General features: G+C 37.2%; 2 protein-coding genes across 2 annotated transcripts in view; both read right to left on the bottom strand.

The window, feature by feature from the left end:
* Positions 1-1664: 1664 nt before the first annotated feature.
* bard1 (BRCA1 associated RING domain 1) lies at positions 1665-13552 on the bottom strand. Its single transcript, XM_077728445.1, has 11 exons — positions 13383-13552; positions 12978-13034; positions 12286-12434; positions 10835-11820; positions 9873-9953; positions 8996-9168; positions 7002-7128; positions 6785-6917; positions 5899-5991; positions 3545-3642; positions 1665-3224 (listed from the first exon to the last, which is right to left on the bottom strand). The coding sequence occupies exons 1-11, from the start codon at positions 13469-13471 to the stop codon at positions 2880-2882; spliced, it is 2331 nt and encodes a 776-aa protein (XP_077584571.1). The 5' UTR covers positions 13472-13552; the 3' UTR covers positions 1665-2879.
* Positions 13553-13973: 421 nt separating this feature from the next.
* abca12 (ATP-binding cassette, sub-family A (ABC1), member 12) overlaps positions 13974-17792 on the bottom strand; it is a 46017-nt gene continuing 42198 nt past the window's right edge. Inside the window, exons 66-71 of the mRNA XM_077728805.1 lie at positions 16567-16701; positions 16270-16373; positions 16039-16131; positions 15772-15874; positions 15089-15226; positions 13974-14679 (exon numbers count right to left, since the gene is read on the bottom strand). Coding sequence (XP_077584931.1) covers positions 14596-14679; positions 15089-15226; positions 15772-15874; positions 16039-16131; positions 16270-16373; positions 16567-16701 — 657 coding nt within the window. The 3' untranslated portion in view covers positions 13974-14595. The remainder of the gene's footprint in view (positions 14680-15088; positions 15227-15771; positions 15875-16038; positions 16132-16269; positions 16374-16566; positions 16702-17792) is intronic.

Raw genomic sequence — 17792 nt, forward strand, 5'->3', positions numbered from 1 at the left:
TAATAGCATTTGTTCGTGCATATGAATCCTAATCACGAAACTATATCTCATCTCATGTCATCTCATTTTCTGAACCACTTTATCCTCATTAGGGTCGCGGTGGGTGGTGGAGTTTATCCCAGCTGACTCAGAGGCAGGGGACACCCTGAATCGGTTGCCAGCCGATCGCAGGGGACAAGGAAATGGACAACATGCAAACTCCACACAGGCAGACTTGACCTGGATTTTAAGAGCCGTGAGGCCAACGCGCTAGCCACTCGTTCCACTGGCCTGCCTCGAAATTATATCTCCAAATTAATTGAGTATGATGAAGAGGCTAACCCTAACCCTACTCCAACTAGACCCTGGCACAATGTTGCATTTCATGAAATCAGATGGGTTCAGGTAAGGTTCACAACCCATTATTTTTTTTTAAATGAAAAGTATTCACATGCAAACTCAAACTTGCTATCCAGCAAAGCAGTCACATCATGTATGATTTGAATTCTGCAAATTATCTCTTCTCCTGAACTTTTTAGAGCCTCATCTTGCGTACTGATTGATGATCCACCTAATTGCAGCATCTGGCACCTTATAATTAGATCGAAATGAAAATCAGATAGAGACCAATGACTTATGGGCGGTTGTAGCATCAATGTACAACAGCAATTGGTAGGTTAAATCTGGGGTTCAAAAACTGTGTGATATTCATATCTATTATTAAGCAGCTCTGATTTAAAAGTCTAGGCAAAAAGACAAGTGGCCATTCATCCCCATTCATCTGGCTTGAGGTATGAAGACACCTTTGGATTATAAATCACAACCATAGCACCTCAGACATTTTAAGACAAATAAACAGCTAATTATCTCCCTAATACATATTGAAACCTTCAGTACATGTATATGTGCTGATACAAATTGGAATTACTGTACCGAGCGGCAACAAAAGAAAAAACTGCGGAGTGCTAGATGAAAAGAAAAAAAGCTTTAAGAGATGGCTGCCCCCACTGATGCCTTTTAGTTCTAAAAGGATAAATGAAGGTTGTTTTATTTTGGCTTTGTGGAAAAAGCACAAAAGGTTCAATCATTAATAAGCAGCCGTTTTCCTTCACCAGAAGGAAGCTTGTCCAAGTTAGATTGGAACGGAATCAGGCAAAGCCTTGACCGTCATTGGACAGATAATTACAAAGCCATCACAAATGGTGCATTGATTTAATCAGTCCAATCAATTGGCTTTCGATGTCCATTTCGCAACAACGTAATACGTTGGACTGTGGATTTGTAAAGTAATTTTCCCTTCCTTTTTTTTTCTTAACTAAAAGAGGACATTCTAAGTAGGCTTTACAACAGTGGAAATGACAATGCTCAAATTTTCCACTAACGTGAGCTACAGTATTGTCAGGTTCGCCATTTGACATTCGCAATTTCATGTAGAAATAAAGAAGAAAAGACAGTCTTTTAGAATTTTCACTTGCAAGGAGAACCACTGCTGAGAAAGCATCCAAACTGCATTCTGACCATACACATTTTCTGTTGTTTATAATTAAGTTTGAGAGCCCTGAGCAGGTTTAATACTAAAGGACAGCATATTCTTAGTTTCAAGCAAATATATATATGCAAACACAAGCCAATCAAATAAAATCCTGACAACGACACCAAAAATCGAGTAGTAGAGCCACCAAAAATATTTTTCACATTATAATTGTGAATCCATTCACAAAAAGCACAGCAGAGCAGTTTGCATAGCAATGCATCATTCAGAGTCACCTTTCCAGAACCAAAACAGAACCACTACACCAACTGGTTCTCAGATGGCCTCACTTGTCAATATAACAGAAAGTATCTTTCAAACAAATGTGTGAGAGGAGTGAAAAGATATCAAGGTTTATCTACATTCAAGGACATCAACTGTGGTTTCATTAGAAGTGTTTGTTTGCCTCTAATCATTTAACCGCCTCCTGCAGCTCAGTGGAGACAAGAGGAGGAATTTTAGCAGCACAGAGCAATCAATAGCATTTAAACCAGTAGCTCTTGAATATAATTTACATGTGATTGGTGTATTCAGAATACACACCTTCCTTGACTTTGTATTTAGTCTTTAAATTCAAGTAAAAAAAATTTAATTGGGTGTTATTTGTGCATTTTCTTTTCATCTCAACTAAATGATTGCCATCATTCATGTTGGGGATATTGACAAATCAGTAACCTGAATTTTAAACATGTAAGATAACATTGGAAACTGCTTGCCGTAAGTGGCATAATGCGTAATTAAAGGGATCGATGATAATGTAGAAAAAAAACAATTCAGTGATATTTTCAGCCAACATTTAGTTTTTCCTCCCAGTCTACCTCATGACAAATTAGACATTAAAGGGAAACCTACTGTATGACTCTGAGATCAATAGACATTCATGGAATAAGCCTTTTCAAATTATTGTGAATCTCATTAACTCAGAAAGCGTAAACATATAGCAACACTCATGCTATCAAACTGTAGTCTACATGTAAAGCTACTTTTATTGTTTCCATAATGGCCATTTATCACATTACATTAACATAATGGCTAAAAATCATAAAGAAAAAATTAGAACATCAAGTTAACACTTTCATTTTGTCAAATTAACATAAAAACTAGCAATTTTTGGACCTATTGCATGCAAATTGATATATCCCAAGCAATACCTTATTCTAACTTGTGTGCTCACAATTGCCAGGTAATTAAAAACATAAACCCACAACTCCGAACATATGACTATTGAAAAAAGCTTCCGTTTTGGAAAAGAAAAAAAAATCATTCTAAATATGATTTGCATTTTAATTCATGCACATAATGGCAATGTCTCCTCAGAAGTTGTACTACAGAAATACAACCTTTTCATTGAAGTTAGTGTTAAAAAGGATTAGGGCAGTGCAAGGTTTGGTACTGGAAGGAGTTGGAAAGATGCTATGCAATCAATAATCCAAGTGGAGGGAGCGGACCAAACTTTACCTTTACGAACCATGGCGGGCCTATGAGAACCCTGATTGTCAAAGATGATATAATGGGTGCAAAGTGCCTGATCTGATCCTGGCAAAGCATGATAGGCGGCCGCACTGACGGTTTGAGTCACATCACTATCAGGTTTGGGCTGCCGAATCAGGAGTTGACCTCCACTGTCACGGAGCAGCTTGACCAGCTCATTCTTTTTAGGCGACTTGAAGGAGCCCAACAGGAAGAAGAAACAACCATCGAAGAGTGGAGGGAGCTACGGTTAACACATAATAAGAAATAAATGTGTTTATGTGTCAAACTGTCCTTCCCTTTGGTTTTTCTATGAACTGTTTCCAACTTGATTTTTTTTCTACTGAGATTTCCAATGCATCGAATTAAAAAAAAATACCCCACCAATATCCTTTTTTTTTTAAATGATATGTTCAAATTTAAACAAAATATATTGATTCAACCTTCTCTATAGTCATTTCTACTTTTAATATCAACTAATGTACTGTAAATTCCTTAACATTTTCAATAGAAATATAGATGACTCGTTTTAGAGTCACAAAATAATTCAAGACTCTTATTTACCAAACTGCACTGGTTTATGCGACTCCGCCGGGGGCCTTCTCCTGCTTCGTGCTCAATTTCTGGCATCCGCTTGCCTGTCTGCAAACAAGCCTCCACCCCTAGCATCAATGAAAAAAAAATCAAACCCACCACTAATTACATTGACTGGAAATAGTTGACGACAAAGCTAATGTTGTTTATTAGTTGGAAGACTTCAAGTGCTGGCAAACAGCACTTGCTTGACAAAAAATCTGCCCAAGGTACCATTCCTTTAGTGATGCAGCCCTAGTTTGAGTTATATTGTGTTTGGGCAGATTTTGAACATTTTCCTTGTCTGCATCCTGAAGGTGAAATTACAGGAATGTGGCAGTAAACCGTCTGATTTCGTTTTAGTCTGCAAGTGGCAATGGATTACTACAGTGTGAAGAATACATTCGTTCTGATCTGTAATCAAGTGTTAAGTCTGCGATAAGCAGCCAGATGCACTCTGAAATGAGTTGTAACATGTGTGATATCATGTGTGGTGGAGATTAGCTTTGAAATGATCTTTAAATCGCTTGATTGGAAATGAACATCAAAAGGAACTCAATTTTTATAACTTAATATCTTTCTATTTCTTACATTTCCATTACAAAGTTTGCAATCCATTCCATAATGTTCCCCATCATCAATTTAAAAAAAAATCTATTGGTGGTTTTACTGATAAAAAAAGACTGTCATCATCTCCAATGCAGATAGATATTGCACATGTTAGGATTCATTTCAGAAAGTGCATTTGAACGAGAGTCGCTTGAGTTAATTGTTCCAGATAACGGCACTAATTGTTTCGGTGTCATTAACATTTTAGCTAATTACTGTAACAAAGCCTAAATGCAGAATTGGAAGGCATTTCAAGTAGAATTCTGGTACTTGCGTCACCTAACGAAAATAATTTAATTATTGTATAGTTGTTCTTGATTACATTACATCAAATAAAACGGTATATGGGTCATTTATTTTCATTTTTTAATATATAGAGCTGTATAAACAATTTTTATAGTACAATTTTTGATGCGGAACCTATTTCAAATATGGTCTTGATTAAATATTCACATAATGGAGAAAATAGGTGTAGATTACACGAGATAAACTAAGAATGTGGAGATCATCAGATAATGTGAATGAATAACAAGGATTTAGGATTTTAAAAAATGACAAATTAAATAGCTGTCTGGAATATTGATAAAACCTTAAAAAAACTAAAAAAATACAAGTGATCAGAATATTACCTATAAATGAGTCAGGATGTAGCGTAAACAAGATTGTTCAACATTAGTTTTGTTTGCCTGGACCAATAATTCAGGGTATTATCCGAGTTTGGCACAAGCAATGTAATTTATTTTCTGAATCTTTGTTCTAAAACTGATTGTATCAATTGAGTATTTTTTTGTGTTTTAAGAAAGTTTTAAACTAAAACGCACTTTGAGGTTGTTATGGAATCAAAAGGCATGCCAGGTCTCGGTCAGCATGACAGCAGTAGCGCACCAAGACAGGTGGCAATGACAGCTCAACTGCCTTATGTGAGCAAGGACTCGGGCACATGGACAAAAACAGATAGCATGTCACTGTGACTGTCAAGGGGGAGACAAGCTGTGTCGGGTGCTCAGCCTCTGAGAAGGAAAAAAACGTTTTTTTCTCTCTCTCTCTCTCTCTCTCTCTCTCTCTCTCTCGGCATATTGCACTACGTAAAGCAACCGCACATTAAAATGAGAATTGTGGCTCAAATGGACTTACTGGGGGAGAATAACAGAACTCAGGCAGTCACGCAACCCGATATAGACACGCTCAAGTAATTACACTTACTAGATGCAGCATTCCTGGGCACTGGTATTGTGTGGTACAAATCAGCAAATTATTTTTTTAACTTTAAGTACAAAGAGGGTGGCTGGCTTGTTATGTCCAAAAAGGGAGTAAAAATATTAGGTATGTTAAATTTGTCTAATATTAAAATTGTATTATCCCTCACAATGTGTCAATTAAACAAAACCTGAAGCTATCAAACTAGCTGATGTTTACACAAGCACAACATCTAAGAATTGTTGTTAAGTGGGTCAGAATTGTTTCTAAGGTCAATGGAAAATATAGGCAAGATGAAGAGTGCATTTGGTATGCAAGCTGTGCAGCATCTGTTACAACAATCTGGCATTCCATGGAAGTTAGAACTCTTACTCTTAGATTATCAAACAAGTGTAGACAAATCACACTTTAGGAGATGCATAAGACCAGAATTCACAAGTTTGTAAAACATATGTAATAGGAAGAATGCAGTTAAAATTTGATGAGGACTTTCCAAATGGCAATCAAATGGGAAGCTACTCAATATTACATTTACTCACAGCTGTACTTGACAATCCAGCAGCCAGCAAGAAGTCCGAGGAGGATGGAGTAAGTGCGTGGGAGGGGTTCTTCTGGCACGATGATATGACTTACTGGGAAATAGCAACATATAATCTTATTGAAACAACAAGTTTGACATATAAAGTTTACCAATGTAGTAAAATACCAAATTTTACGCACTATAAAGCGCCCTCATAAAAACTTCAATCTTCTCAAGACGACATTACGCCTGATCATCATATGCGCCTTTTGCCACAACTTTAAATGATTATTTTATAGACTCCTTTAAGAACTGACATCAAACAACATTCCGCAGTTAGAATATCATCCATCAACAATACTGAACACAGATAAACCCATTCTTAATCTGCACATAGCTACGGCTGGCCTCAAATATCCCAAAGCAACAGATGTCTTTAGTATCAATGTAACAGTTCTAAAATATCAAAGATTCCCTAATAGTATCCTTAAACACTTATTCTAAATAAACTCACATGATTTTGCACATTTACATTGATGTGTTAATGTGTTGTCCCTCTCTTCAATAAATAAACTCAAAGAATCACACTTTTGTTTTTACATAAAAAAATGAAAGGAGCATTAATAAACAAAATATAGAAATGGGTTTTCATGGACCATACAAGTAAAACAAAAGTAAAAATAGAAGAAAAACAGTACCCCAAACATAATTTTACTAGTTCTAATTAATTATGTTCCTAGGCCCAGGACTAAAATCAAGTTTTGATGAGCACAGTTTTCCATATATCGCAGTATAAATGCAAGTGAAACTGTGTACTCCGGTTGTAATATGCAAGTGAAGGATTTGTCTAAAAGGAGGCAGATATTAAAAATCATTTTTTTTAGTCAACAAGGTAAAAACCCTACCTGAAGTATTAAAAGATTTCGTTATCTTTGCGTCCAAAAGCTGGGTCAGCTTGGCGAATTGACGCTGGCCTGTTTGCGGCAACTTGCTTGACAGGAACAAAACAATGTCATCTTGCTTCACACAACTATCCCCCTACATGAGGACAGGCAATTTAGAATCAAAACTGCTGACAAAATAAAGATGTAATTAGAAAGGAAACAAAACAAGTAGACATACCAGAGAGAGACTACCCGGACTGTCCATAGATGTAAGAGGATCTTGGGATTTCCCAGATGAATCCTGGAAAATGTCGAGCATCTCCCGACTTACAGCATAGTCTGCAGGCCGCTTGCCATGAAGATTACTGTAAAGAACATTTAAAATGTCAATTATAGTTAATATGGTGTATAGTTACAGTAATTAGGTTTGTTAAAAAACAGATGACAGTGCCAGGCCTAGTGTTACACTAAATTACCCATTTTTCTTTGTGAGATGTTCCCAACACTATCACGTGATTAGAAATCCCACTCATGCCAATTTCAGGGGATCAGAATTTAAAAGGTTCTCTATTTGGGATGCATTCATGACCTCCGCCATTGGGTGAAGCCTAGGGAAGGTGGAATTATCTATACTTGTATTCGGCTCTGTTTGTCTCCAAGTGTGTTCAAGGTAACTCAAGAATGAATAAAGGGATTATTGTCAAACTACTAGGATGTTTGCAAAAAGGAAACCTAAATGATCATAAAAAAAAAGTGGGAGTACAGGGCCGAAAGATGTCAGAGAAACAATATCATCATAACTTTATGATGGATTAGTCTATTTGACTACACAAAGGCCAGAAATACTACTACTTGCTACTTTGAATTTGGCTGCTGAGCATTGGAACTACTCACTTGTCTTTAGTTTAATTTCATTTTTTAGGGAGTCACGTGCAAAAATATGTGATTGGGACAACCCTATTTATTCTAAAGACTTGTCTTTAGTATACAAGTATTGATAAAGGCAATTGTCACATTAAAATAATAGCGTTAGAAATACAAACGTTAAAGTCAAAGGGACCAAGCCCAGCTGGTTGTCTTTAGAAAAATTGGACATCAGCAAAGACAAACACCTCTGGGACAATTAATAGGTCTACTGGTCTATAAAATGTTTCATTTGTATTCTTACCTCTCACAACATTAACAAATACACAAACAAACACTGAGTGTGCCTGACACAATTTTACGCACACACAAACCGATTTATGCTGCTGCACATGAGAAGTGTGGGGAGGGTGGGGAAGAGTGGGGATGGCAGTCACGAACAATCTTTCACAAGCTATTGCTCCAAAATAGAAGAGTGAGGAAGCCATAAGTGGTTCTATAGCAGCACTTGTCAAAGTCATGGGAAGAAATAGTTGCAATGGCACTAGATAGATCACAAAAAACCCAGAAAAGCCCATTTCTTTGATTTAGTCCATGAAAGAGACATTGAAAAGAATGAAAATCTGTGCAAAAAAAAGATTAATGGATATTTGAGACGGCAAACTGAAAGCACTAAAGGCCAGAGTAATATATTTTGGAAAATTTGCTTATGATGAACTTATTGGCTGCAACTGACAGAGCAACTGAGTGGCAAAAGTGGTAAATCACTATCACCAGTAGGTGTCTAATCCAATTGGAGTGGGAGAGCAGCGAGTGAATATTCGCTTTAATCATTCATTCGCTGCCATCCCTCCCACTTCAGAATGGATTGTCCGTCTATCGTAGCCAATGTCAGCAAATGAGTTAACCACATGAATATAATTTCATCCTTTAACATAACTACGCATAAGCAGAGAACATGCGTGGTTACTTATTTACAATAGCTGCAAAGCTAGCCTTCATTTAGAGATTCCATAGGCAGATGTCCTAAATGGCTTTTACTGATTTTACGTATGAACAAAATCAGAAAATGGTAAGATTACAGACTGGATATTTACCTTTCACCAAAATGAATTCATTTGATGCATTCTGTCCTCTGTATTCTAACTATTCTTTGTCATGTCATTTGTGGCCACATCAGACTCCAAAAGCATTGCACTTAGCTTTTTCAAGGACCTTTTCGCTGTAAGGCCTTGTATGTATCGAGAATAAGCAATTTTTCATGCTGAAAATTGCTTGCCAGTGACTCGCGCTTACAATGTAACATCTTCATCCTGAACCGTAAAAGCAAAAGCATGCCAATATAAAAGAAACAAAAACACAACTTACAGCACACTCTGTGAGGCTCCAAACTGTAGCAGCAATTTGACGATATCTATGTGCCCATTTCGCACAGCATCATGAAGTGGAGAGTAGTTTTCATAGCCTGGAGTGTTTAACAGGGCGCCCCTTGATAATAGTGCCTTCACTACCATCAGATGACCCAGGTTGCAAGCCTCATGCTGAAAATGGAAGAAAATAAAATTGACCCTTCTGAATCAACATCATCAGGGAGGTGGCTATCTAAAAACATCAGCATCAAGTTGCAAAATTAAAATTCTTCTTCAAGAGGACCATCTGAAGATGAAACTGCGGTGTGAAGGGCTTCTATAATAGTGGCAAAGATAGAATTTCTACTGCTCAAAAAGCCCTGATGGATTGCAACTCTTTCAGTTACAGCCAAAGTAGACAGCTGTAGAACAGCCTTCCTTCAAGCAAATGAGCTCAAAGTGGGATGCTAAACAGAAACTGGGGAGGAAGTCGAATCTAGGCCATTGTTGAGCTAGACTCAAGGTTTTGCCTGGAGTCATCAGACAAAATGCAAATTCAGACATTCCAATCAATACTTTCTTACAGCAATTGGGCGACAACTTAAAGCATGGGTGGGCAAACGGCTCCTCAAGGGCCAGTGTGGGTGCAGGTTTGTTCCAACCGAGCCAACCCAGACAGCATAACCAATGAGGTTTCTGCAGAAACAAGAAGACTGCAATCCATGATTACATTTATAGGACACCAAATTGGTGAAAAGTTGTACCCTTGATGGGTTGGAACGTAAATCTACAGCCACAATGGCCCTTTGTGGAACAGTGTGCCACCCTCTGAAATAAAGACTGCCATACCTGATTTATAAATTATGATTGGATAGAAATGGGATGTATGCATTTACCAATGGCGTCCATCCTGCATTATCCTTCAAGTTTGGGTCAGCTCCCTGGTCCAGTAGTTCATTGACCTTCTCAACATCCCCCTGTAGAAACCAATAACAATGGATGAACAAAACATGGCAAATCTGCTCATGACCCCCCCCCCCCCCCCCCTCCAGCCCCCCAACAAAGTGAAACTTTCAAGTTTAGCACCAATATCAGGTAGTCTAGAGACCAAAAATAAAGAGCACTGTAGTGCTAATCAGAAAGCAAGTTTTGTGAAAAACACCAACCAAATATAGGGAATAGTATTAGATTTCCACCAGCACAAATATGAGGAATAGTCAAGTGAAACATCTGATAGTATGCATGCCATTGAACAAGTTACTTAAGATCTACAAAAGTCAGACAGCAAGACAAGAAACATATTCAAATGCAATTTTCATTGCTTTGTTGAAAATCTTGTTTTTTGTGCTTTAGTTGCATATATGATCACCAGATGCAGTATTTGCAAAAGCCTACTAACCAACAAAACCATGTCCTGTTAAGTTAACAGAATTTAGAAAAATGTTTGGAAACTTATCAACTTATTTCAACCTAAATCTGTCTTCAACTTTATTTTTGATTATTAAGGAATCTCTGCATCACCTGAAATGTTTGAAGCTGAGAAAGTGAGAAAAGAAGTGTCAAAACACTTTTGGAACTACATGGTGAGGTAGTTAGAGATTGGAACCCTGAAGGATAGATCAAATTTAAATCAAGGAAGAATATATGACCAGTTTACTCTAAAACCAGTTAGACTGCATTGACTTATATTGAATTTATTTAAAAATCTTAACTCACCTAAAAACAACATTTAGTATATTTTAATTTACAAAATACACCTCGCTATAAAATAAAAATAGTAATAAGAGAGGCAATTAATTTCTTAGCTCAATTAAGCATATGTATTTTCACTAAATATTAATACTATCAGAAAGCCTACCTTTATCGCAGCTAAATGTAGCAAGGTCTCTCCTTTGTGGTTTTTCTTCAGGATTGCTGGGCTCCCTGAGTTACAGCGTCTCAATAAAGTTGGAGATTTTCTACCCACAATACTTGCACTTGGGGGACTTTGATCTCCATCTCTTTGGGGTGTTATTTTACTATTAGTATTGGAAAAAGACTGAATAGTATTAATATCAGTAGGAGATGTTTGACCAAGTGATTTTCGACAGGTGCTCAATGATACTATTTTCCTTTTGGGTGTGGTCTCCAGGGTGTTAACTACATCTTCCAATCTTGAACGTTTCAAGGAACGCTGTGGAGATGTTAGGTTGGCTTGTTTTGTGCCCGACATTATTGGGATGGAGTCAGAACCCAGCAGTGCGTTCTTAACACTGTCTGATTCATTCTGACAAAGCAAGGTTGGGTTGGTATGTGCAGCGCTACTCCGTTCTGCAAGACTGTCTTTCAAGTTCCCATCGCCAGGGACAAGGTTGGGATCATTGTCACATTTTTGAGGAGGGCTCAGGAAGGAAACCTTTTTAGTTGACCTCCTCTCAACTGATTTCACTATAGAACTTTCATCCTCTGTCATCATCCATTGCTTGTTTATAAGAGCAAGTGTCTTTTTTACTGTCAGTTTCTGTCGTTTCTTTGTGGCTTTTTGCGCAGGTTTCTTTCTTCTACCAGTGTTTTTTTTATTTGTCTTCTTTTCCCTATTATTGTTTTTGGTGGCTGTTGGAGAAGAGGAGCAAGAGTCCTGAGAAGATGAGGCGAAATTGAAAACTGTCATGTCGTGGACTTTAGCCATTGAAGCACTAGGCTGTGGTTCAGCTGTTTTTTTCTTGCTTTCAGGTATTAAGACTTTTGGAGCTTTTTCTACCATGCAGCGAACTTTGCGGCTCCGAGGGCTGAACCAAATCTTGAAGTTCTTTTTGTGTTTTAAGATGGTGTTCTCATTTTCTGGCGGCATTCCTTCAGGCGAGTCTAGATAATGAGGAAAAAATATATATTTATATATTCAACTCAAAAAACAATCGAAGAAATATTCTTTATTCAAATCTATTAGCCAGTACATCAAAGTGTTTTAATCAAATCTAAGAAGCTTCAACTTCTGTTTACAAGAGTTTCATATGGTCAAAAGCTCCTTAATTCCAAACCCGACTTGCAGCACAAACCTGGCATAAACAGAGTTTTGCAATTTCTCAGTAAAATAAACCCACTATAAGCTTTGTTTGTATACCCACCACATGGTCTGTGCACAAACGTGGTCATGATTAATTACATTCCATAATTATAGTCATTAGAGGGATGCTGCAGGAAAATAAAGATAAAACTGTCCACACACAGTGCCATAATGTAAATATTTGAGTCTGCCACCATGGCAATGGAAAGAAAGCAAATAAATATATATTTGAGGGGAGGCATTTTATAGCCAAGCAACATATATACCTGATTGTTCACAGGGGTTTAACGTCGAATCCAAGGCACAGAAGTGGGTTACGATACTGCTGAGCTGCCTGTTGATTTGAATATCTTTTACCCAGGAAGGGCTCTGACAAATGACACAACCATCTCCTGCCTTTGGGCCAGCACACGACCTATAAAGAAAACATGTCTTAACTGCCAATGACGGTGCCAGACGTCTATTTCACATTGACTGAGAGCGTAAAAACTGATCAATGACATAAAAAAAATACAATATACAATATATCATTGTAAGTTTTTATAGGGCACTCATTTAATTCATTGGCAACCAGTGACAGAACTAGAGATCCATTCCATTTTGACTTGAATGAAACACTTATTCGGGGTAAGTTTTATATTTGAGGTATATGCACTCCACATCTATTAGACTGAAAGCTAATATTTGCATAATGCAAAAATATTTAAAAAAACATTTGCATTTTACTATGTGCAGGGATAGTGCGTATTACTGCTGGTTAACTTGCATTCCTCTTTTAATGTGGTGTGCAACTGTTTCCTGTGTGCTGTATGTTGTTGAGTGCTTTCAAATTCCATAACGTTTGCTGATATAAATAAATCAGTATGCACACATGAATACCAAATGATGTAAAGCTGTTGCAACATCATTTGCAGTTAAATGTGCTCTTTTGCAAGGCTCAGAGTAATGGACACTTTACCTGCATAGCATATGTTCACATGTTCCGAGGCAAACAGGATCCTTCATTAACCGAGAACTGCAAATAAAAGAAAACAGAAGTTGCAAACGACTGTTACAAACAAAGCACTTTATCAACTCTTTTCCCCACTTTTTCCCCATTAATCGTCACCAAGGTAACAGAACATTGTCACCTCAACAAGACAACACGTCATTAGATTACTCGAAGCCTTTTTTAGGGAGAGATCTATTGTTTTGCTCGCAAACTATGATGAGATATGGCCCAAAACATAGGTAGATAACTTTCTTTAGCATTTAAAACAATGATTTTTCATGCTTTTACACTATTCCATGGCAAAATGTACTCGTGCATAAAGAAAGGCACAAGTAGTGAGCGGATATATAAGACAAGAATGCATTAACTTACCATTTTGAGCACAGAAGCAGTCGTCGAAAGTTTGCAGCAGCTTCTTTCGTGTGTTTCCAGTCGTTTGTTGGTCCATCACATGAATCCATTGTTAATCAGATCGCCCCTGCCAAGTTGATTCTGTTTTAAAAATTGCGGGAATGTTAATTCGTTTCCTGGTTACGCCCACCCCGCGTGTGTAGTGTTCCCTCAACGTAATTTCCTGTAAAATCCCTGCAGTTATCCCCCGCATATTCGCGATTCACTAACTACAGCTTCATTCATAAAATTGTTCATTCATTAATTTATACTCACAACAGTCACGGGGGGTGCTAGAGCCTGCATGTTTATTTGGGATGTGGGAGGAAATCGGAGTACCCAGAGAAAACCCACGTAAGCCCGGAGAGACACCGACAACTACATGCTTACTCAGAAACTTCTATGAGAATATTTTGTAGTATAGTATGCCATTTAAATTTCTGCAGTGGATTTTTGTATACTACATTTATTCATTTGTTCTTAATTGCTAAATGAATAATATTCTCAATGGAACTGATCAAATTGTACTACCATTGCGACAAGCTCACTAAAGAAATGAAATAAACCCACATCCACCATTGTATTGCATTGTTTATTAAGATTGTTCAGCAATATGGTGAGGCAAAGTACCTTAATACTAACAAAAGAAATCCGATTACAATACAATCTATGCTGAAAAGTTGTAATCAGCCAGATAAACTATATATTAATCTATATATTCAAGGCCATGCGATATGACCTAAAAGTGCAGAAGAAGATGTATTAGTAATTCTTTTCAAAGGGACACACATAAAGAACTAATGAGTTGGAATATTTAAAAAAATGCATATTAAAAATAGTTACGTTGCTAAATTTGTGATGTTGGATATATTGCAGAGTGATAGTAAAATTCAGTGAAAACAATAGACAAGCATTGTGAAAAATTGTACTCTTCTTACAAATCAAGATTACTAAATCCAGGGAAAAAAAATAGGTAAACACGTTAATAAATATTCATCTGTGCATCCATATGAATGATTTCAATAGAAGAGTAAGAATAACATTTGATTGACCTTAAAGAAATAGTCTTCACGTTGATTATCAAAGGAGTTATCACGGTTTTAAAAAAATGAACAGTCTAATATTACATTCTCATGAACTATATCAATGACAGATACATGAATATTCTCATTTCTAGAAGTAATAGCAGTGGTCTCTATGTTGTTATGTCACCTATGGAGTTCAGGTCATCATCCTCTCCATTGCTTTGAATATTCCCCAGGGCAAAGTTGATAAATACCTGTTGAGGTAAACCAATCATATTATCGTCATTTTAATGTTCTTTTCTCCCACTTGAAAATATGCTAATGCATTTTTTGTATTAAGAATTCAATCCCTTCTTGTTTCTTCACAAGTGGTATCTTCCAATCCAACAACTCCAGAAGAGCAGATTGTCGAAAATCCACACTGTGTGTGCGCATGAATTCTCTCCTCAACTCATATTCCATTTATTTTCCCTCAGGCATGCCCTGCAACGTACCAGCTTTCCTCTGCCTCAATTTTACATTCCTTACTCTGTCTTTGACTCCCACTCAAGCTTTCTTGACTGTCCCACTTTACCCTGCTAACACTTTTCTGTCACTTGCTGGCATCTACTCTATGCACATCTACATGATGGTTCGTATTCCCAGTCGATGGTTCATTCTTACCTCATCCAAGGTGGTCTGGCTCACAGAGAAATGTTTGATCATTAGAGAGACCTTGTTGCACTCCAAATGTTGGAAAATGTCAGCTACCCCTCCATGAGCATAAGGAACATGGTACTCTGCCTTAGTAGAGTGTTGTTCCTGAAAATAAACATGAACATGAATTGTTCTATGAATGTCAACGTTTATAAATGATTTGTATTAGACCAATTGTAGCATGGGTATCTGCGCCCATAAGTAGTTCATTATTTAGTATTGTTTTGAGATAAAATATTACATTTTGAAACATTGTATTCTAAATAGGTGCCCTTTTTGTGGATGAGCAGATCAGAAAATAGAAACAAAATTTTTTTTTAACGGTAATCTATGATTTTTTATATTACCTAGACTTGTGGAAAGTCTTCAACAATTCCACATATACATGTTTTCTTTACAAACTTACTTCTCTGATTTATGATGAAAAATCCCATCTCAATTTTACTTGAAACAGCAATTTGAGCTGAATGAGGTAATAGTCATCCCATCCCCATTTACCTGAACACCTTTTTTGATTTTAATCAAATTCTCAAAACCACCATTAGGCACAGTTAAAACGAGAGCATAAGTAAAAATTATCAAGCAACAAGCTGTGCATAAAGGCTTAAAATAACATGAAAAGAATGCGCATAAAATACTGTAATGATTACCTTCAAGTAAGTGCTGGGAAATCGTTTTTGCATGAAGGCAGTGATTGCTTCCTCACTAGCAGACTCGGCCAAGTGCATTTTCACAGTGAAACCACTGCCAAACCTGGATATAATGACATGAGATGGACCGAGTGTTATAATTTTTGAGTGATGTAGCAACGTAATGGTATGAGGTTTGTTTAATGGGATGATAAAGTAGCTACAGCAGTCCGAGAGCAGAACCAAATTGACTATTGAGGGTGTGAAAGCCAATCAGAGGTTACTAACCTGTTCTTAATGTGCTGCAAAGAGCCCAGGCAGCGGAACTGACCTTTCACCATAATGGCAAGGCGGGTACACAATGCCTCACACTCTTCCATGCTGAGATACGGACACAAATGGAGAATTTAACAGGTCAGGTTTGAACTCAAAAAGGATAATGAAGGGTTGAAGCAGTCATCCTAAAAAGTGTCTTGAATATTTTATACCGCTCATGTAGAAACAAGGCCATTTTCTAACCTGTGAGAAGTGAGGACAACCGCAGTCTTTCCTTTGACTTCTTCAGAGATGATTTTCCACAAGTGTCGTTTAGTCCGAGGATCCATGCCAGAACTTGGCTCATCCTGACATTTCAGAAGAGGACAGTCATGGTTCACACACAAAAAAGAGAATAGAAAATTAGGAAGAATCGGGAGAACATGAAATAGAAAATTATCTGAGTCAATGTCTTTCAAAGTATGGTAGATGTTACTATCATGAGGAGTATACACACACACTTTATGTCAGAAATCACTGGCCACAAATGTGTAAACTCACCAGAAGCAAAATCTGAGGATGACCAATGAGAGCAATAGCTGTAGATAGCTTCCTGCGTGTCCCACAACTATAGCCATCAGTGATCATGTTTCGATAGTCGTTCAGCTCCAGTCTTTTTAAAAGGTACTTTACCACCTAGAAGTACACATGCAAGGTTTACAAAAATAATAAGCACAAATCCTGAGGCTATATATACAAACAGTAATAATCAACATCACATTTCATTGTTGTTGAATTTTGAATGCATCAAATCAAAACTCTGTGGATACAAATGTATTTATTTATTGTATTTTGAGGATTTGGCTTGATGCTTTTTTTGGAGTATTTTGGAAAATCTGTAAACTGTATCATTTTCCCCTCACCTGACATTTTCCAGCACATTAAATCTGACAAAACCATGACAATGTGTAATGACACCATTAAAGCAGTCACCATTATCCACAACAAAGAATGGGAGACTGTCACTAGGAGACGCCATCTGAAGAACACCAGCCTCATCTTTATCTTTGTCCATTCAGTCATCATGCTGTGTCCATTACAGCCATTGCTGCAATCCTGACTAGACTAAAAGGACTATAATAACATAATTGCAGCCTCAGTGGGTAAGACAAAGCCATTGTCATGCCTCACAAAGTTCGAGTCTCTCATTCATGTGCCAACACAAGCATGTATATGGCAGATATACAGTAAAAACTACACCCTACTGGTCAAATATATTTTTTTGTGTGAAACCATTTTCTAAAACACATCATTGAAGTAGTGTTTGCTCTTGTGATTCGCATGTGGATACATGTAGATCAAAATGGATCAATGTTTTATTGTTAATTTGGGGTCAGCACATAATCTGTCATTATTAATTCTTTGGTTACCATTGACTGAGCTTGCTTCCAATCCATTTTGGTATTGCTCCCACCCCTTCCAGTCAAAATGGATTTGATGTCAAGCACTGTCAATAACACTGAAAGATGAACATTCAGCCACTTCTGATTAATACCAAATAAAGTCCAGAATGTCTCCTAGGCTTTTCCTAATGTTTCTTTTCTTTCAAAAAGCAGCCTGTTGGTTCACTGCCTTCATGCTTTATTGTATGGTGTTCTTTGGTGATGACTGTTTTTGTTCACACGGAAAATATCTTGCCTTCATTGTACTAAAACAGCACTTTACACCCATTTTCAAGTCGTTGCATTCCCTCCCACTTGCATTTTAAATTGATTTTCAGATCATTT

Source organism: Stigmatopora nigra, chromosome 11 (genome assembly GCF_051989575.1).
Source record: "Stigmatopora nigra isolate UIUO_SnigA chromosome 11, RoL_Snig_1.1, whole genome shotgun sequence".
In the NCBI taxonomy this organism is placed as follows: domain Eukaryota; kingdom Metazoa; phylum Chordata; class Actinopteri; order Syngnathiformes; family Syngnathidae; genus Stigmatopora; species Stigmatopora nigra.